This window comes from Pangasianodon hypophthalmus, chromosome 10 (genome assembly GCF_027358585.1).
Source record: "Pangasianodon hypophthalmus isolate fPanHyp1 chromosome 10, fPanHyp1.pri, whole genome shotgun sequence".
Classification (NCBI taxonomy): Eukaryota; Metazoa; Chordata; class Actinopteri; order Siluriformes; family Pangasiidae; genus Pangasianodon; species Pangasianodon hypophthalmus.
Window position 1 is genome coordinate 5,110,383 of NC_069719.1, and position 21,429 is coordinate 5,131,811.

The 21,429-nt window shown below is 38.9% G+C and overlaps 1 protein-coding gene across 2 annotated transcripts in view; it reads left to right on the top strand.

Annotated features, from left to right (window-relative positions):
• Nucleotides 1-21,429, top strand: part of wdpcp (WD repeat containing planar cell polarity effector) — an 84,123-nt gene that overhangs the window by 41,625 nt on the left and 21,069 nt on the right. For both annotated transcript variants that reach the window (XM_053237331.1, XM_053237330.1), the window contains exons 9-11: nucleotides 6,860-7,054; nucleotides 13,510-14,100; nucleotides 15,142-15,223. In XM_053237331.1, the coding sequence (XP_053093306.1) occupies nucleotides 6,860-7,054; nucleotides 13,510-14,100; nucleotides 15,142-15,223 (868 nt within the window). The remainder of the gene's footprint in view (nucleotides 1-6,859; nucleotides 7,055-13,509; nucleotides 14,101-15,141; nucleotides 15,224-21,429) is intronic.

Here is a 21,429-nt window from a genome sequence, read left to right on the forward strand (position 1 = left end):
TTCTTTGCCTTGGAGACTCTAATGCGCTCTCTAGAGCCAGTAAGCACTGACAAACACAATAACACTCACACAGCTTAAGAAAATGGCATCCAGTCTGACTGTATTTTGACTAATGAGTACAGAAAAGACAGCGTTCTGGGTATGATGAGGTTAAAATGATGAATTATGTTTTCTGGGTTTATTTAGGAACGCAGGAAAAGTTCACAGTCTAAACAAGACAATACTGAATGGTAAATTACACTCCAGGAGCAGTGCGAGGGTTAAAATGATCTAGGAAGCGGATACAATGTTTTTTTTTTTAATGAATTTGTTGAGAAGATCTTGATAAACCAATAAACATTAAAAATGTAGAACTGTACAATTGTTTCTTCTATAAAAAAAAAAAGGGTTGGCCATACTTTCAAGAGATATGCTACTGACATCATCACGTATACCTTTATAGCATAACATTTAATCAGATCTCCTTATCATGATATATTTTCATACCAGTATATCATCTAATCCCTAGCTCAGTTGTCTGGCTTGAATTTGTAAATACGGACTGTCACGGCTATTTTGCAACACTGTGTACTTGAAAAATGAAATGTCGTAGTTTAATAATGTATCTTGAAGCAACTATATGAAAATGAAGGTAATTATTATGAAAAGATATGTCAACCTTATGTTCTAATATATTTTTGGATATAAAAACAGTAAAAACAGATTTTAGACTTTCTGTTGCGCCTGTACTATTTCTATCCAATTTGATCACCTAATTCATGTAAAAGAATGTTTCAGTTCATATTTCTTTTCTTTAAGTTTATATATATATATATATATATATATATATATATATATATATATATATATATATATTTATTTATTTAAGTTTATTTAATATAAAATTGCTTGACTGAATTAAACAAGTATTAAACACAAATCTAATTGATTCTCATTTGATTAGGCTATATTTATTTTATATTATTTTATATTAGACAGATTTATGTTGTGTTTATTTAATTTGGAGAAATAAAGTAAGTGTAATGTATTTTAAGCAAATATCTATTCTTATAAGGCAGGCGATAATTTCTGCGCTGTAATACTTCTACCTAAAATCCTGAGCACTGTGTTTAAGACTGCAGCATTATTGTCTAACTGAAACACACAATATGCAGTGTTTATGCAACACCTTCATCTTTAATAAGAGCTTAAATCTGTACGGAGGGAAAATGTGTGTGTGTGTGTGTGTGTGTGTGTGTGTGTGAGATGAGGAATCTGCGCATGTGTTGCCTGCATTTGTTTCACTGACACACAGCCAGTGAGAGGCATGGCGAGGTCAGAGGTCAAGTCCATCTCCTCTTCAGGGAAAACAGGTGCTCTCTGGCGTTCCTTTCTCTTTTTGTCCTCCGTCACCCTCTCATTCTCACTCTCGTGTACGTCTAAAATGCACACTGGAATAAAAGTCTTTTTTGTCCAAGGCATTAACCCTGTTTTTAAAAAAGGAGCAGTGGAGATCGTGCTTTGGCTGCGTCTGATTGGGGAGACTAGCACAATACGCGAGTGTGCCGTGACTCTTTAACTCGCACACATTTATCGCATTAGTGATGCGCTTTGTGGTGGTGGCGCGAGTATGAAAGCAATCTCTCCTGCCATGAGTCTGGCTCCAGCAGCATGCTTCTGATAAGCGAGACCCCTTAATCGTCCCTCAACTACCCCTATCCTCCCCCCAAAACACTGTATAACCCCCCATGCCCCCATAGGAGGCCCCGTCCACTACCCGCTTCACTGGCCTAAGCCTGGAGCCTAATCCTCTCGAAAGTGGGTTCGATTATTGCTGACCGTCAAACGCAGGCCTGTTTGGAGAAGGAAAAAAAGGCAAGAGAGAGAAACGAGGGAAGACGAGAGATTAAAAATATGTTTCCCTCTACCAGGTGTTGTTTATCAGCATCGAGCTGTGATTTATTTTCTGTAATAATATTGTTCATTTGCTACATGTGTTTACCCCTTGAGGCATCGTCCCCCCAAAAAATTGCTGTTATTGCTGACCAGCAAACAGGCAAGATAGAGAAGTAAGAGGAGGAAAAAAGAAAAAGTCCACTGTGTCGATGACAGGTTCCAAACTAAACTGTACATTGGTCAGTTTTGTAAGGAATAAAACACTTCAGGGCATGTTGTTACAGGAAAATAATCAACTATGGGATGGTGTGATGACCGGCTTTTTCCTATAAAGCCACAGCTTGGCGTGTTTTATTCATCTTATACCACAGCAATTATAATTTATTTATGAATAAAATGACACGTCATACTTTTTATCCATTTATGTTTAATTAATTTAATTAATTAATGTTTGCTTCAGCTATCACTTGAATTAGTTGCTCCTACAGAAGTGATATCATATTAGAATTAGCACATTAATATAAACCTGTGATTTGCCTTGCAGCCAGAACTAATGTCAGAGCTGCTGTTATAGAAAATTAATCAACACCTTCTGACTGATCACAATCAAGACTTTAACAGTGCTGTGGTTCAATTATTTTTTATTTAACTCTTGTTTCTCCTTCTCTTTTCCTACACACTGATCACTGCTGATTGGAGAGTATAGGGGTGAGGCAATGAGAAAGAGAGGGAAAAATAGATTCAGGTTAATATTTGCTTAATTTAAAAACTTTTTATCTTTCTAACAAATATTACATTTTCTTAGTTTTATTTGGTTTTACCTCTTTTATATCAGAATCTATAAGCCATACAGCTGCAGGTCTGCAGGCTGTGTGTGTGTGTGTGTGTGTGTGTGTTAATAGAAATGTCCTGGTTAAGCAGATCATCATGAGTCTAAATGAAGGCATAATGCAGAAGCTTGGCTGAAGCTCCATGCCCAGATACAGTACACACACACACACACACACACACACACACACAGAGGGGTGGCAGTGGGCTTTGAGACGCTATTGTGTTGGGAATGGGAAAGATAAGGCCATTATAATGGTCCGTATGGAGATGGCTTTTGCTGGCGAGGCTGAATGGAAGGATCACAGCAGCTGGACAATGTGGAAAGATTTTTCACAACACAATATTCACAACAGAATGGCTTTGTAGTGTAAAGATATGTCAAATACCCAGGTTTTATCCTTCTATCCAATGCCTGCTTGTTTTCTAGCCTTTGATTTAGCCATTTATGGTTGATGAATGGGTGAAGGTTACTGTTTTATACACTGATACAAGTGAAACATCGACTGATTAATTTCCCAGCAGCAAACATGATCAGAATTTGTTTTCTGAGTCTGTGATGGTTTCTCGGCCTCCTGAGGCCTTAATAACACTTAATAAGTATTTTTTTAACATTGAAAATTACTGTCACAGTAACTGAGCCTTGTTTACTTCCTGTTTTCTTCTTTTTTGACTGCAGCTCCATTTCAGCATTTGGTTGTGAGAAAGTATTGCAATTCCAAATTTAGAATAAATCTTTGACCCAACAGTTAGTGTGACGCCTGTAATGTGTATGAATGTGCTGATACCCAACCTCGTCATACTGTGTTCTGTATATTTGTGTGGTGTTCTGGGAAAACTGCTGAACATTGCTGTGGCTGAATTTTGAAAAACAGCCAAAAACGGATGAGAAATGGGTCTGCTCTCTAACCTTGCCTATACTTTCTGCCTGCGAAAGCTTTTTTTGGATAAGGAGCCAGTTTAACACATGCATTGGTAAAAACAATCAGTCTGAAGATCTAAAGATGTCTAAAACATCAACATCAAAATGTCTCTGATACTCCTGCACCATCACATCGTCATCAGAACAAAGAAGAGCTCTACCACACTGTGTCCAGATGACAGTGGACAAAGTTTTAAAAACGTTTAAATGACCTAATAGATAAGAAATTTGGTCAACAGAATTCACCGAATTAATCAACGATTATTTCCTCACTGATGTAAGAAATTTACAGTGATCATTCGAGAGAAGAGACAATGAGGAGGCTCATGTCTAAATGTTTTAAATTTTGGCAGTAATGTTTTTCCAGTGAAATTAGATTATACATGTAGAGGTAGGTGAGGTGTCTTTCAGTGGAATTGGAATGAAATCCTTAAATGCAGTTTTCTCCATTTTTACTTTTGGGAGTAACCAGATTTTAAAAGGCTAGAACTTTACTTGAGATATGTGCCACCAATTTCGGTTAAGGAAAAGCCCATAGTTATAGAAATTGCCAGAATTTTGACCATGTGAAGGGTTTTCCCAGGCCACCACACATATACTATATACTGTAGGTGCCATACTCGCGTATGTGAAGCTGATTTTTGTAGGGTGATAATGTTTCAAGTTGAACACTTAACATTTTTCATCAAACAGAAATTACTCTATGGGACAACATTTTGTCTTTAATCCATCTTCCATCAGAAATCTTTTATTCATTTGCTTCTAAACATTGTAAAGCTAAACACACCACTCCAGCTGGAGGCCTACTGTGTGTATTTAACTTAACAATTTAACTGATTCACAGAAGAAATATCTGACTTTACAGCACGTGATGATATTTCTGGGTAGCTTTTTGGTTTGTTGGTGATTTTGCTGGATCTTTTGATCTTATAACATTTTTTTTTTTTTTTGCTAACTCTTTGGCTTGTAGGAGATTTTCTAACAATATATCAATTTTCTAGTTGTGGCCAAAACAATGGATGTGTGAGCCAGCATCTCTAAACATGAGACTGTTTATGAATACAGGCTACAGGCTGTGAGTGTGAATTTAGCTGTGTGTTAACACCAGGAGATCTCATTAAGACTTTACCCCACAGAGCTTACAAACCTTCAACCCAAACACAACAAAGAGCATTTGCACGCTCCTAGAAATTAATAATGGAATGAAATTTGCTTTAAGTAAAAAAAAAAAGAAGAAGAAGAAGAAAATAGCCTAAAACCAAGTAGCAGGTTGAGAAGCATTTGTAGCACGGGAATGTATTATCCTGTGGTCTTATGTGATCAGAATCAGAAATCAGAAACTCTTTAGTTCAAATGTATACAGCAGGAATTTGATTTGGAAAAGCAGGAAAATTAATACCTGAGGTATTGTTGTGTATCACTGTTCCATGTGGTTTAATGTTGTACACAGCCTAAACAGAATGTGTATATATATATATGCACACACACATGCACACAGAGAGAGAGAGAGAGAGAGAGAGAGAGAGATAAAAAGTCTACATGGCATGCTTTTGTGAAGTAAAAGAATGACACTAATAACACTTTTTTTCCCCACCTTCAATATGAAATTGCAAAGTATAAAAATGAAGTGAAAAATCAGGAACTTTTTTTAGGGAACAAAAGGAAAAATAAAAAACTTATAATAACCTAGTTCCTTAAGTGTGCACACTCCTAAACTGATACTTTGTTGAAGTATCTTTTGATTTTATTACATCACTCAGTCTTTATGAGTAAGAGTCTGTCAGCGTGGCACATCTTGACTTGGCAATATTTTCCCACTCTTTCTTGTAAAAACATTCTAGATCCATCTAATTATAAGGGCATCTCCTGTGCACAGCCCGCTTTTGGTCATCCCACAGATTTTTAGTTGGATTCAGGCTGGGCTCTGGCTAGGCCATTCAGAAACTTCTTTTGGTTAATCCATTCCTTTATTGATTTGGATGTATGCTTTGGCTCATTGTTGTGCTGAAAGGTGAAATTCCTTTTCATTTTCAGCTTACAAGCAGACACCTGAAGGTTTTGCGCTAAAATCAACTGGTATTTGTAGCTATTCATGATTCCCTCCACCTTGATAAAAGCCCCAGTTCTGGCTGAAGAAAAGCAGCCCTAAAGCTTGATGCTGCCACCATCATGCTTCACCGTGAGTATGGTGTTCTTTTAGTGATGTGCATTTTTTACACCAGACAATTATGGAATTATTATACCTTTTGGAATCATCAGATCATAACACATTTTGCCACATGGTTTGGGGTGATTTAGTTGAGCTTGGATATTTTTTGTGAGAAAGGGCTTCCGTCTAGCCACCCTACCCCATAGCCCAGACGTGTGACGAATATGAAAACTTGTTGTCACAAGAGAGCAATCAGTACTTGTCAGATATTCCTGCAGCTTCTTTAATGTTGCCATAGGTCTCTTGGCAGCCTTCCTGGTAAGTTTTTATCTTGTCCTTTTGTAAATTTTGGAGGGACATCCTGTTCTTGGTAATGTCACTGCCATGCTCCATTTTCTCTATTTGTTGATGATGGCCTTCATGGTGTTCCATGGTACATCTAATGTTCTGGAAATAATTTTATACTCCTCTTCTGATCAATTCCTTCTGACAAGTGAGATACCACGCATGCTTTGTCAGCTTTTTGCAGAACATGGCTTCAGCAGTCAGATGAAACCAAGATGATGTGAAGAAAATCCTACAGAAACAGCTGGTCTTTATTAGGAGTTAATCAGAATAATTTCATTGATGACAGCTGCATGATAATTACTTTTGAACATGAGACTGAATTTGATTGGTTCATTCTGAAAACAGCGACATCCCCAATTATAAAAGGGCATGCACACTTATCCAACCAGGTTATTACTCAGGTTATATAACTTTTTATTTTTCCTTTTTTTTCCCTAAAATATTTCTGATTGTTTTTCACTTAATTTTTATACGTTTTATAAGAGGGTAGAAAAAGTTCTGACATGATTTATCTTAGTTTCAGTTTTTTACTTCTCAAAAATCTGCCATTTTAACAGGGGTATCTACTCATTGTATGTATGTATACACTTACACTTTATACACTTTAGCAGGAACAACTGTTAAACGTGTTTTATTCATGTAATATTGTATGTATTAAGCTGTATAGAACTTCTGTTTGCAGTAATCTCTGGCTGACAGAATTCTGGCTCGGTTTGATAAATTTGGTTTCTTTCCAGGTCTCATCCTTGGAGCTGGCAGGAGGAGGTGGCCGTCGTACAAGCAGGCGTGTTGCACTGAACCGTGCGCAGGACGTGGGTGTGTGCTGGTGGCAAGGCGGCCGTGACGAAGTCTGGCCTTGGTCACCAGTTCCCAGTGCCTCAGAGCGGGCCAATCTGGTACTGCTGGGCTTTTCAGAAAGTCCTGGTCTTATGGTAAGTACACACAATAAAGTACACCCTTTCTCACTCACTATAGGGCTAATCCTAGTGTTTGCTATATAATGAAAGTCAGTGGCAAGAAACACAAAAATATGTGGGCATCTGTCCAATGCATTCTTATGTGCTTGTTGACAATCCCATTCCAAAACCATGGGCATTAATATAGAGTCGATTTTCAGTTTTCTGCTATAAAGGCTTTCCACTAGATTTTGGAGTGTGACTGTGGGGATTTGGTTCTTTCAGCTACAAGAGCGTTAGTGAGATCAGGTACTGATGTCAGGTGAGGAGGTCTGGGGTGCAGTCGGAGTTCCAGTTCATCCCAAAGGTGGTCAGTGGGGTTGAGGTCAGGGCTCTGTGCAGGACACTCGAGTTCTTCCACTCCAACCTTCACACACCATGTCTTCATGGAGCTCGCTTTGTGCACAGGGGCACTGTCATGTTGGAACAGGTTTGGGCCTCTTAGTTCCAGTGAAGAGAAACCTTAATGCTACAGCATGCAAAGGCATTTTATACAGTTGTGTGCTTCCAATTTTGTGCCAACAGTTTGAGGAAGGATTTAAGCTAAGTTTTAAGTATTATGCTGGTTAGTTTATCCCAGGAATACTGGATGATACGCCATTGCAGGACATCCCAAAATCCCAAAAACATGAGTATGCAAAGGCAACCCACACAGAGAACATGCAAAACTCCACAGAGTTCAGTGGTGTGTGTTCCAGTCTTCATTGCTGAGTTCTTTTGATGATGTTGTCTTGTTACTTGTTTTATGAATATTCACATACAACAGATAGTTAGATAAAAATCCAACAATTCGCAATTTCTTAAAAAATAATTTGGAAATAAGCATACAGAGAGCATCACCTTACTCGTCTCTGCTCGTGTTTTAAGCAACCCTCATGTTGAGTGAAGATCAGGACTGAAGCGTTACAAATTGCAAACAAATGGCAGGAAAGCAGCTAAATAAAAAAAAAAAGAAACCGTAACAGCATATGAAGACACTCCGTTTTGGAATGCACTTCATATTTATCTCCATCCTTCACCTAGCTTGAATGTTTTCTCTCTCTTTCATTTTTTTCCTACACACACCCCCCCCCTTTCCTTTCCCCTGTTAAAGAACATTAAAGCGTTTCTGGTCTGCATCATTTCTAATTAAAGTGTTTGTTGTCATTCTCAGATCCGCAGTGTGAAATCAAGCTAGCAGTTTTACACGGGGAGCCGTGCGGCAAATCAAACACGCGCGCATCTCGCGCACACACACATGCACACTTCAATCACTTCAAGCTCATATATATGTGCCTTTTGTTAACTTTGCTATCTGCATGCTAAGCCAATTTTCTACTTAGTCTCCAGCATTTCGAAGGGCGCTTTCTTTTCCTTATGTGGTCTTAATTCCTAGCCCTGTAAGATAAGCACTGCCAGGAGACACACAAGAAAAAAAAAAAAAAAGCACACATATTTATTTATGCAAACATTTAACATTTTTAATCATTTCCCCAGTTCCTGAAATTTGCTAATTTAAATGAAAAGCAGTGTTGAGAGCATTGGGGTGCTGTAAGCGTAAGATGTTATGTTGTTTTTCTATATTTTGAGCAGTTATCTTACTGAAACCACTTTCCCCTTCATTTGTTTGATCTCCACTCCTGCTCTGTTTTCCACATATTAACACAGAAGACACTGTATACCTATCCAAAGGCTGAACTGAATAACATGGTTGTCATAACACGCTCTTCAAGTTAGACTTAGAAATGGTGAAAAACACACAAATGATTTTCTCCTCTTTCTCCGCTGGCTTTGAAAGTAAATTTCAAGGTTTGGCTTTTGCGACTTGGCCATTACAAAAGTGTCACTGCGTTCACTGAATTTGCTGCGTTTGTCATGACACATGGCGCATCATGTTTTTCCTCATTAACGCAGAATGTGTGTTTGGATGGCAGGAATATTCATTAAGCGCTGTGTGGTTGAGCTTGCGGAGAAAGGGAATGGCTGAGAGCAGCTGGGTTTCATGCCACGGCACCCCGACAAGCGGCTGTGCAGTTCACACTCTCCGACTGCAGTCTGGACCGAAGAAGCTTTCATTATTCTGCCCCCATCATCATCTCTTTCCTCCACATACACACACTCACACACACATGCACTCTCTCTCTCTCTCTCTCTCTGCTCTCTGAACTGGAAAATTGGCTCAAAAAGGGCCACTGCTGTGAACAAGGGCCGATGCTCAGCTGGACTTGGCTGGGTTTATCTTTCAAGCCGTAAAAGAAAGTGCGAGGAAGAGAGAGGAAGACAAGAAAAGAATAGTTTTGACCAGTCACCGAAACCAATAACTAGCACAGACCTATTTGCCACGGTTACTTCTCTCTCTCTCTCTCTCTCTCTCTCTCGCTCTCTCTATCCCTCTCTTTCTCACCCCCCCTTCTTAAGATGCCGTTTATCTTTGTGAAATTGAATCTGTCATTGTTTCAGCAGCAGCTGTGGGATTTGGGGTGTGTGTGTGAGAGAGACTGCAGGTCTTAAGAAGGATCACCCTGTGAAGATGTTAAAGCTCTTTACAGAAGGCTCTCAAAATGGCCCTTCTCTCTGTTGACTTGTCTTTTTGTTTGTTTGTTTGTTTTAGCATTACCATGGCAAAGAGCCTTAAACCGCTCCCCCCGTTCTCTCATTTCAATCTTCTTCACATCTCAGAGAGAGATCCTGCACATATTAGCTAGCTGAAAATGTGCTGACTGTGTTTTCTTTCGCTAGTGAATTTCGAGAATGAAGTAAGTAGGAGTTTTTGGCTGCAACTGCAGACCTAGTGTCAGTCCTGTCAGGTTAGAGTTAGGCTAGCAAGTCTGAAGTTCTTGAGTAACTTGGTTCTTGGTTGAGATGGCCTTGACCAGCTTGGTGCTAGAAGGTTCTCGATAATTCTCGAGTTATGAACTGTTGGAGATATTCAGCTGTTACTGCTACATCCTCTATCTATATCTACCAGGTCCACTGGCGTGTATTCTTGCAGGTTGGGCCACTCCTACCTCTGTTAATAGGTTTAGCATCTGGCTAGGATTATGTAAGATCGGTTGTCCTATTCACGGATGCTAACAACCCATTGATTAGGACAACACTGAAGCCAAACTGCCATGATGCTAACATCTAACACTAGGGCAGTGTTGGTCACAGGAGTAAGGCATCAGCTTTGTCCTGTGCTCCACGCATCCTACCCTGATGGAGGACTCACCATCTTAAGAAAATGCTTCAATACTTTATTAGCTCAAGCAAAATTGGTGGCCAGTGTAAGACTGAGAGAGAGGATCGTGTCAGCAGAACTGTAGACTTCAGACAAATTGCAATCTGATGCAATTTCCTTACTAGAACTGCAAAGCTATGGTGGGGAAAGCTGCTTACAAATATGTAACTTTTGATTAGAAATTTGGCTTATGTAGCCAACTATGGCATTAATACATGATACCTAAGAAAAATATTTAACCTGATTCTGCTACCTAGTTGGCTAGTTAGCACAGTGGCTAGCTAGTTGTCAAGGTGATCATGAAAGAAATCACTTCAAATATATTATACTCAGAGTTATATAAATAAGTATATTCCTGTATTCTGTCCAGTTTTATTCCTGTGTTGGACTGAATACACATGGGAAGTGGTGGCGCAGTGGTTAAGGCTACTGATTGCATTTTCAAATCCCAGCAGCGCCAAATTGTCACCGTTGGGTTCTTGAGCAAGGCCCTTAAGCCTCAGCTGCTCAGTTGTATCTTTTCTCAGTTGTAAGTTGCTTTGGTTAAAAAGCATCAGCCAAATGAGCAAGTGTAAAAATGTCAATTGTGAGAAGAAAGTTGACAAGCAAAAATGTATTTCAGATCTCAGTGGATTTGATAAGGCATTGTTAGTTATTGAGTTGGGCTTCTGCATCAAAGGCTGGTTAATATTTGGACAATAACCATGGAACCTGAGTAGCTGACATCAACTCACCCGATTCAACTAATCAGTTAATTCACAAGGTGAGTTAGAAGAGTGAAAACAACAAATTCTGCAGGGCTTTGATACTCCATGAGCAGGACTGAGAAATTCTGGGTAAGAGTGTGGGGCCTCAGTGTTGCCCTGGTGGTAGTCATTCATTTGGTAGCACCAGAGCACTGATTATGAATTTTAACTTTATATGAATTTTAATTTTATATGAATTTTAAATATATAATGAGCAAGCCAGAAGTGACAGTGGAAAGAAAACATCCTTGAGACGACAAGAGATCTTGAGAGGAACCAGAACCAAAAGGGAACCTGTCCTCCTCTTAGCGACACTTGTGTGATTGTAAATCGTTAATCTCACATAATTGTGCATTATAAAGACAAACAGTACTGAGTGTTTTGAAAGGATGTTCAGTATGAATGTATTGTGAATAAGAGACCTGTGATGAGCACAGGAAGGTCTGTATGATTACAGCAGCGGTTCTTGGGTACAAATCTACAGTATCCAGGTGAGATTGTCCATTAAAGCAAGGGTGAGACTTAAACTCTTTTTGGGAAGTGTAAATCTTTAGGGTGTCCACGTGGGACCATTGAGAGCAGTAGAAAGTTAGACACAAGTACAGAATTAGAGCATCTGGATGAATCAGGCAGTAAATTGTTGTCCTGTCTAGTTAATGTGTTCTCCTCTTAGCATCATGGCAGTAAACATTTGGCCTCAGAATTGATCTTGTTGGTCAATTGCAGTCAGTACTGACCTTATTAGTGGGTTGTTAGCTTTAGGGCAGTTTTTTTTTCAAGTTGTTAGGCCTCAGTGTTGTCCTGGTGTTAGCTGTAGTCTGTAGTTGGGGCAGGTGTGCCTCAGCAGGTTTGTCTCTGTGGAACTCTGGCTCATATCCGGAGCCCTCCGTGCTGTCAGCACTACCGCCCCCTCACACACTCCTTCATTTGCCCATCAGCCCTCCCAAACCCTCCTTCCTGGCCCCCCTGGGGAGCATCGGGAAGCAGCCTGGAGGGATTAGGGCTAAACAAGAGCTGCAAAATCGGCGCCCTCATCCTCTGCTTCCACACGAAGGCTGTGGGCAACCTGCTTAATTCTGTCACTGCTGCTGGCACTGCCAAATACGCCACTGCCTGTGCCAAACCACATCTATCCCTCTGTCTCTCTCTCTCCCCATTCTCTTTCTGTCCTCGCTGTCTCTCACATCTTCCTCGGTTCCACTGTCTTATCTCTCCCCGTCTGTCAATCTCTTAACTGTTCTTCTTTTTTTCTTGCTTTGTCTACATACAAAATGAACTGCATGCGCTTGACAATGGCCAAACCAAAATCCTCATCACTTCCCCACTTTTTTAGCCAAGTGTGTGATTTTTATATGCTTATGAATTCCTGTGTGTATCTGTGATAGCGTTTGTGCCAGAGTATGCTGCCGAGCATTTGACACTGACACTAATATCATTGGTTGTGCCCGCTAACTGGAGCTTGGGTTAGGATGAAATGTTGCGTGCTGATTATTCACTTTCACAAGCGTGATAAAGCTCTCAACAGGATCTGTCATTCCAGTGCTGGCTCCAAAAGTACTAAGAGGCAGTGCGCTAAGCACATGTGTTGCTGTGAATGCAGTTTTGTAGTGGTGATCATGTGGTTGACCAAAATTGTCATTGGTTGTGGTTACTAATTAAATATTTATGTACTTGGCTAGAATATTATAGAAGAACAGCGAGTTCTGTCCCTCACTAAGTTCTTGCCATGGCTTTTGTATTTTCCTTTCTCATGATAAATGAGAAAATATTTTAATGCTTGACACTTGGTCAATAAAGATAAATTGCATTCTAGATGTGTTTCCACTTCAGGAACTTCTTCAGGAACTCAGAAACCTTAACCAATTTTCCACCAGATGGACCAGGGCCGATTTTAGTTTCTGGGCTCCGCAAGTTCCAAGAAGTTCCTGCACCAAAGATGGAACTGAATTTGGTGTGGATGAGGAACTAGAGGGTGGAGTTAAACTTGGATCTTTAGCCTCTTTTCCACCAGAGAAACCACAGCTGGTTTGAATTCCTGGGCTAATTTTAGTTCTAGGAAGTTCCTGCATCGAAGTAGGTGTTTTACTACAGATGAGGTACTAGAGGGGTGGAGCTTGCCAAATTGAAAGTCATAGTCAAGTGCAAGTTTTACAGAATGACCTACCCTCACACCTCTGATTTTTAAAACCTATGTATATCTAACAGGCATGTATTTTATATAGGAAGCGACATGGCATTACCAGAAAATCAGGCCATTTACAGGATGTGTTTGTTTTTATGCTAGTGGAAAGTGAAGAATATGAGTTCCCTGGAAGATTCCACCATGTTGGAACCATGTTTTTGGTGTCTCAAGTTTTGTTTCCTTGTTTGGCTTTCTCCTTACTAGATACACATTTTGGAAGTATAAAATCTTTGTAATTCTCCATTAGCGGTGGAAGTTAAAAAATCTTGTGTTTGTTTTGTTCATGTCTTTCCCATTTGTTTAGGTTCTGAGCTCCATACGCACCAATGGTGAACCATTGGACTGTTGCTTCAGCGTGACTCAACCCTACCAGATCCTCACTGTGGAGCTGCACAAGGAGGCCCATAGCTCCACTGCAGACCTACGTGCGGAGCCCAATCGCTCCAGCATTGAGCTGCGTGAGGAGGCCCAAGTCGCTCAAACATGTGTGTATGAGTGCGCTCGTGGACGTTTGCAGCGCCTCTCAGCTACATCTTTACCTCTATCTTCTGTTCCTGTGTCCTGGTGCCGTGACCCAAGTGAGCGCTGGCTTCTGCTGGGCCTCCAGGACTCCTCTGTGGTGCTACTCCACATCGAAACTGGCCTCCAGACTCGCGTTACCTGCCCCATGCTCCCCTCTGTACTGGTCTGGCACCCTGATGGAGGCTTGATTGTAGTAGCTGGGGGTCAGGGTGAGCTGCAGTGTTTTGATTTGGGACTCAGCCCTCTCCGACTACAGCTCCTGTCTGAGGAAGATGTCATCAGCACGAGTGGCAAGAGTCTGCAGCTGGCCAGGCATGTGAGAATAACCGGTGGGTTGGAGGGTGTGGAATGGGCGCACTCACCAATGTCACAGGTAGGGATGAGTCCTAAGTTTTATTAATTCAAAAAGGTTTGCTTTTGTTAGTTATGAATAGGCCAAATGTTAAAAAAAAAAAAAAGTAGAGTAAATTGTCTATAGACCGAATACACTTTCCAAAAATGTAAATAATTCTACTGTGACTAATTTTCCTTCTTACTGCATTGAAAGTTGTTATTTCTTTTAAAGTAAAAATAATTCCGTATACACTAGAGTAGGTTTTGTTTTATTGGAATGGTTTGTGATAAATTTAATTTATAAAATTCTGAGAAATAGCATTCTCATTTTTAAATACCTCATTTGTAAAATTGCAAGCATAGTCCATATTTTACAGTTTTATATCTTAATCTGCATAACTTCCTGCTGTCATGCACAATTTGGCTTCATATCTCAGGACACAGTTCTTCGTGATTGGGTTGCAGTGATCTGGGCCAGGCTGAATTTATAGCTAACTGCGCTAAGCATAAAAGTTATTCCAAGATGGCCGGCTTCATAACAATACAGTGTTTAGCTGTAGGGTGAAGTTTTGTTCATGTTTATAGATTACAGTTAGTCACACTGTTTCTTAAACCACATCAGTAATTCTGCGTGACTTCACTGAAGTGCTGGATGTGGTTTGAGACATATTTCGATTGTGGAAAACATTTTGAGCAAGCAAGAAAAGACGCTAATTGTTAGCTACATTATCTTCATAGCTCCAGTGCAAAACTAGAGATGCAAATGATGAACACAAAACATTTTTAGTAACCTAACTACATTGGGATTGAAAGTTCTGTAAATTTCTTTTTTTTTGCCGAACTAAACAGTCAGGCATTATGTTGGATGTAGGCCATTTTGCAGTGTGAATACATACCATAAACTATAACAAATGCAGAAGCTAACAATTAGCCACAGTTTTGTTGCCACATGTTTTTGTTTAAGACATTTAGCTGAGTAAGATGAAGATGAGTTTTTAAATATTAAATATTAAAAATTCTATTAAATAAAGTCTATTAAAAAAAAAAAAAACAATACTAAAACGCTCATCCTGACTCCCAGGGTGCCGAGGGGCTGGAAGTGCACGATCTCCTGATGCTCAGGTTCCACAGAGGTCCAGTGGCTGCTCTGAGACTCAGACTGGGTGAGTGTGTGTGTGTGTGTGTGTGTGTGTGTGTGTGTGTGTGTGTGCGCGCGCGTGTGTGTGTATGTTTTTCAAGGTTGAGATTCTTATCTGAGTTGTAGAATAAACTTGGTTCTCTGAGGTCATTCAGTATCTGCCCCTAAGGCCACTGATGCATTGTGGGATACATTTTTTTTTTTTCAATAACGCATTTACAGTGGCTGAACATCCCTTGGGGAGCCAGGGAAAGTTTGCTAATTAAACATGATCTGCCTCAAAAGAGTTTAATTGCACCTTTAGAGAAGGAAGAGACTCGGGTAGTTACAAACCAGGAAAGTAAAAATGAAGGAGTGAAGGAGAGGAGCTGTGGTTGTTTTGTCTTGGTCTTGAGCCAAGGTTTGGATGAAGAAAGCAAGAGTGCATCTTCCACTACTGATAATTCGAAGGAGAGCGCAAGCCTTGCTTGTTTGTCTGCCATATTTATTTGTCTGTTTGTTTGTTAGCATGTTCGTCATGCACATCGAGCAGCTTCGTTTATTGACTTAATTCATTAGGACGGCTACATGATAGAGGGAGCGAAGCGCAAGCGGCGGGGAAGAAAGACTTGGCAGAACTCCAGTGTTCCTGAGGACGTCTCTCTCTCTCTCTCCCTCTCTCTCTCTCTCTCTCTCTCTCTCTCTCTCTCTCTCTCTCTCTCTCTCTCTGTCTGAGTTATCTCTCGTGGGCACACACCGGCTGCTGTTGTAGCAGTCTGCCGTGCGGATGTGCAGCTGGCCATCTCGCACAGACGACAAAATGAGAGAGGGAGGGGAAAAAACAGCTTAATTTACAGGCACTAATCAAAGGGAAAGCAAATTGCGTAGCATTGCAGTATTTTGTCATTAAGGTTGCATCATATAGAACGCTCAGACTGTGCGTGTGTTTGCGTGTTTTTTACTTTTGATTTTGTTTCAAGGTTTTTTTGTTAATGGATTATATGCAAAACGCTTTGAACTAAAGTCAAATACAGTTTGGTTTTTAAAATATCTTCAATGTGTAATGTAAACCTAAGCATTAAAGTAAGTTTAAAAAAACTTGACATAATAAAAAAAGACAAAAACGCATAAGCTAACAAGCATCATTTCAACCTAGTTTCACAGCAATAATGCAAAATACAAAATTAAAATGATAGGAGATATGCTAAGTGGCACGCTAGCACTGAGATATGCTAACAACAAATTGAGCACTTTGATGAAAGATTCACTTGAAAAGTAAGATATGAGTGAACAGTATGTAGAATAGATGTCGGTCACTGACCTTATCTGTACCTTAAGAACTACTGTATCAAGTCAGTGTAGGGAGATACACTACCGTTAGCATGGTGCTAATTTAACAAATTCTATAGATATGCTAAAGGAAATTAGACAATGATAGGACAAAAAGAGATACTTGTAAAGTGAACCACAAGGTATCAGCATTAACTATTGCTCCAAAGAACATCATGTGACAGACACAATGTGTTTTCTGTAATATTATACACAACATTATACAAATGTGATATTTTGAATAATGTTACATGACTGTGTTAGAATTACACAACTAATGTAGTATGCTGGGATAGACAGACTAGTTTTAAAACATGCTCACCTTTATTTCTTCTTTGCCACTATTGCTGTCTCGATATCGTGCTTTTTAATTTTTTCTAGTGTTAATCTCACCTTATTTTACTGCCTTAAATATAATAAATATAAATAAATATTCCTTAAATAAATATGCTGCAACAAATAATCAGGCTATATAAGTAATAATTAGCCTATGATCTGTAGCCAAGGCTTTAGTTCAGGAGACAATACAGCACTGAATCACAGCAACACTAACGGGACAAAAACTACATTAGAGTACAAGCCAACATGTGTCTTATTGTGTGACACATACATTAAGGTGACTGTGTGTGTGTGTATGTGTATGCGTGTGTGTGTGAGGGAGATAGAAAGACAGGGAGCAGTGTGACTGTATATAATGTTTATATTCCTGATTTTGTGTGTCTGTGAGCGTAGGGATCGGGGGAGTGTCGCCTTTCTTTAATCTCCCTCCCTCTTCATCCTCCATTTGCATAAACGTCTATGCACAGTCAGAGTCCGTGTGCCCTCTAATTTCTCGCTCTACTCGCATATTAGCCACATTAGCGTCTCCTCGGGGCTTTGCAGGGGGGCGGCCTGCTAATTGCCCGCTTGTAATTTTAATTGGGCTCTGCCTTCCTCCTCGAAATCAATTACACAATGATGTGGCCTTCAGCTCGCCCACCCAAAAATGAATTAATTTACGTGAAGGGTGGTCTGAGGTGAGAAACTGATGTAGGCTGTATACTGTATGTATGCTGTTGCAGGAAAATAACCCAAGATAGGGTAATGTGATGTGGCCTGATGTGAAACAAATTTACATTTGCAATCCTGAAGTGGATTATTTTCCGCCAACAGCACGTCCTGAAGTCTTTTATTCCTCTCATACCAAAACAATTTACCAATGATTACAGTTTCGGTAATGAACGAGACATTCTTTTTATCCATATATAGTTGCATTTAATGTTCACAAAACAGTTATCACACAAGTTGTAGCAGCTATAAACAGTCGTTCCCTTGCCTTTTTTTCTAATAAACAATATAAGAAGAAAGCACAAACCTCGCCTGTCCTGAAGACTTTCCTGTGTTGACTGTTACAAAGTGCTGACACTGGAGACTCCTGCCATAAATGTTAAATAAATGTCCACTTAAAAAAAAAAAACTCACCATGTCAACAACTGAACACATATATATGTATATATGTATGTGTGTGTGTGTATATGTGTATATATATATATATATATATATATATGTGTGTGTGTGTGTGTGTGTGTGTGTGTGTGTGTGTGTATATATATGTATATATATATATATATGTATATATATATATATATATATATATATATATATATATATATATATATATATATATATATGCACACATTGTTTGTCTGTTTATTATTAGGCTTAGATTATGTAGCTCGTCCTCTGTACACATCTCTGTGAATGAGTCTGTGAATCAGAGCTGCTGTTATAGAAAATTAATCAACAACCAATCAGATCTGAGAATTCAACAGTGAATGTGTTGAATTCTGGTATAATGTGAATGTGGTATAATAACTTATACTGTTAAAAGCAGTCCTGAAGTATTCTTTATGAAGAAATCATATAAGAGAAGATTGTATAACCTAAGTTATATCAATGTCAATGAAAGATATTATTTCCAGCTGTGGCAGTTATGCTTTGAAATAACACCAAATGGGGTTGTGTGTACTTTGTTTATGATGAGAGTCCATATGATTGATCCCCTCTTCTGGTGTTTACAACATCAGAGTATTACATTTTCTCATAACTGAGTATAACCTAACATAGTTTACATACTATAGTATACTATAGTGAGTGTAATTTTAGTCATATGGTGTCTTTTTGAGGGAAATGTTGATATCTTGATATGTTGATACCTGACAGATTTGTGCTGTTTTGTGTTGTCTCCACTGCCCCTCTCTCTTTACATTGTCCTTATCGATGACTCGGCCGCTATGTCCTAGATAATTAGCCATGGTTATGAGCTAGGTGTCTCTACTTCTCTACAATTTCCTCATATCTTTGAACATTCTTGAAACGAGCGTTTTCTCTTCTCATGTTAAAACACGGATTCAGCTGTTTCATTTGAACGCATCACTAGTTTTTGCTGTAACATACACTACAAACATACCACAAATCAGAGAAGACTATGGATTGTTTTGATAAACTGTTAAACAGGTCTGTTTTTAAAATTAAAGTGGTTTCGCAGTTGATCTAATTGAATTCCATAGACCAGGGTTACATGGCGTTTATTTATGTGTGTGTTTGTTTATTCAACTCCAGGTATCATAAATTAAAAACTATTTTATTGTATTTTTAAATGTTAATGTAGTCCTGGCTTTGTGTATGCTATAGAGTACTGTGTGTGTGTGTGTGTGTGTGTGTATGTGTGTGTCATGTTGGCAAGGTTAACTATAGCTGTGTTTGGGTCAGGAGGTTTAAACAGCCATTACATTATTAAAGCATACTTTTTGCATTGTGTGTGTGTGTGTGTGTGTGTGTGTGTGTATGTGTGTGTGTGTCTCCAATGCCTCCGGTGAACATCACTTATTATGATCACAGCTGCTGGCACTTGTAGAAACCTAATGAAGAGACTGAGAGAGGGTGAGATGTGTGTAAGAGAAACGGAGAGAGGGATTTTGAGTAGGAGGGAAAGAGAGAGAGATGGAGTGGGTGTGTGTGTGTGTGTATGATGTGTGCGCATGGTGCCCTGTGATAGACTGGTATCCCATCCAGGGTGAATTCACGACTCAGGATAGACTCCCAGACCCCGTCCCTGACCAGGATAAAGATGAATGGAGTACTAAACAACAACACAATGCAATTTTGAGGTTCACACAGACATACAGTGTGTACTGTGTGCTACATTTCTAGCCTCAAACTGTTTTAATAGATTAAAATCTCTTTTTAGTGCCATATACTAGTGAATAGCATAGACATATACAAATAGCAAAGAAAATATGAATTATTGCATGTTTTCATCAACTATTGTTGTGTGTGTTTTCTGATGAAGGCACACGATGACCACCTCAGCCAAGCAGAAAAACCTTTTTGCGTTATGTTTAATAGGTTTCTTGAATTTCTGATATTTCCATTCCATTTATTTACATAAAATACGGTGGATGGAAAGCCAACTAGGACTGAGTGTTTTTTTCCTTTCCTCTGTTTACAGTGTTTGTGGTGCAATACATTTCTGATAAATGATCACATTACAACATTACATTGTTATTTATATGCAGTACTGAGCAAAAGTCTTAGGCACCCTATTTTTTTCAGGACAAATTGTGTTTAAAGATGTTTATTTAATGACTTCTGCATTATTCAGTCAGTACAAAAACATTTTATATTTTCAAACTTTACTTTTCCAGCAAAAATTCAGTGTTATAGAAAAATGTTTGTATGTCAGTAGAGTACGCGGATTTAACCCCATATAACTAATACACAAATACAAGTGTGTGTGTGCGCATGTGTGTGTGTGTGTGAGAGAGAGAGAGAGAGAGGCCGTTCTTTTTAAACACCTTTAAGACTTTGGGCTTCGTAAAGGTAGTACACTGTTCCAACTGCTGGTGATATCTGCATCAGTGAGTGTCTGCCTTCATACTGTGTGTGTGTGTGTGTGTGTGTGTTTGTGTGGTTAAATCCACCTCTGTGAAGTGAGAGAGTGATGGGAGAATCGATCTGGATGTCAATGCCAATCTAGCAGAGCACTTTCTCCAAAGATCTTCTTCCACTTACTTAGCAACACACGCACACGCACACACACACACACACACACACACGTTTTTCACTCACCTCCTTGTAGGTTTGCACATAGCAGTTAAAAGCAATAGAGTTAAGCACAGGTGAAAGCACTTAGGTCATTGCTGGTCACGTGACTCTCCTAAAATTCAGTGCGGTGTGTGAATTTTTTTTTTTTTTTCTGTCCTTACGGAAGAAGGTTTAGGATTTCCTTCTTAGTACCCACAGGTAAATTTGTTCTGCAGTCCAGGAAATAAATCCACATCCTAAAAACACTTATAGTACAAAACACATATATCTAAAAATCTCAATATCAGACATTTAAAAAAAACGCACAAACTAACATCAACAAAAAAAAAATTTAATCTATGAAATACTATCGTTTTATTTATGCCTATTAGGGATTATAACTCTGGTGCAGACTTGAATTTGCTTGTGTCTATTGGCTGACAGTGTAATTCTAAACCATTTCATCTTGAGCATATTTGTGAAATGTGTACAAAATACCATTGTTTCTATATCTCGATAATCTGATCAATAGAGAAATCAGTTTAATTAGATAAATTAGAATAAAAATAAATAAATAAGATAAATAAGATAAATAATTAAGATAAACTTGTGTGAAATAGCTCAAGCTTTGGTTTAAGGTCAAGAATAATAAACTTTAAAATAATTAGACGCATTTTTTATGCATGCATATAAACCCGTGACTTGTGTGAAATTAATATAAACTTTTATAAGGAGGAAATATTTGTAGATCTCTATCTTAGTTATTAAATTATTTATAAATCCATTGATGAAGAAGTATAATAACATCAGTGCAGCAGTCTATATTTATTGGGTGTGTAAGTGTTGTTGTTGGTGTGT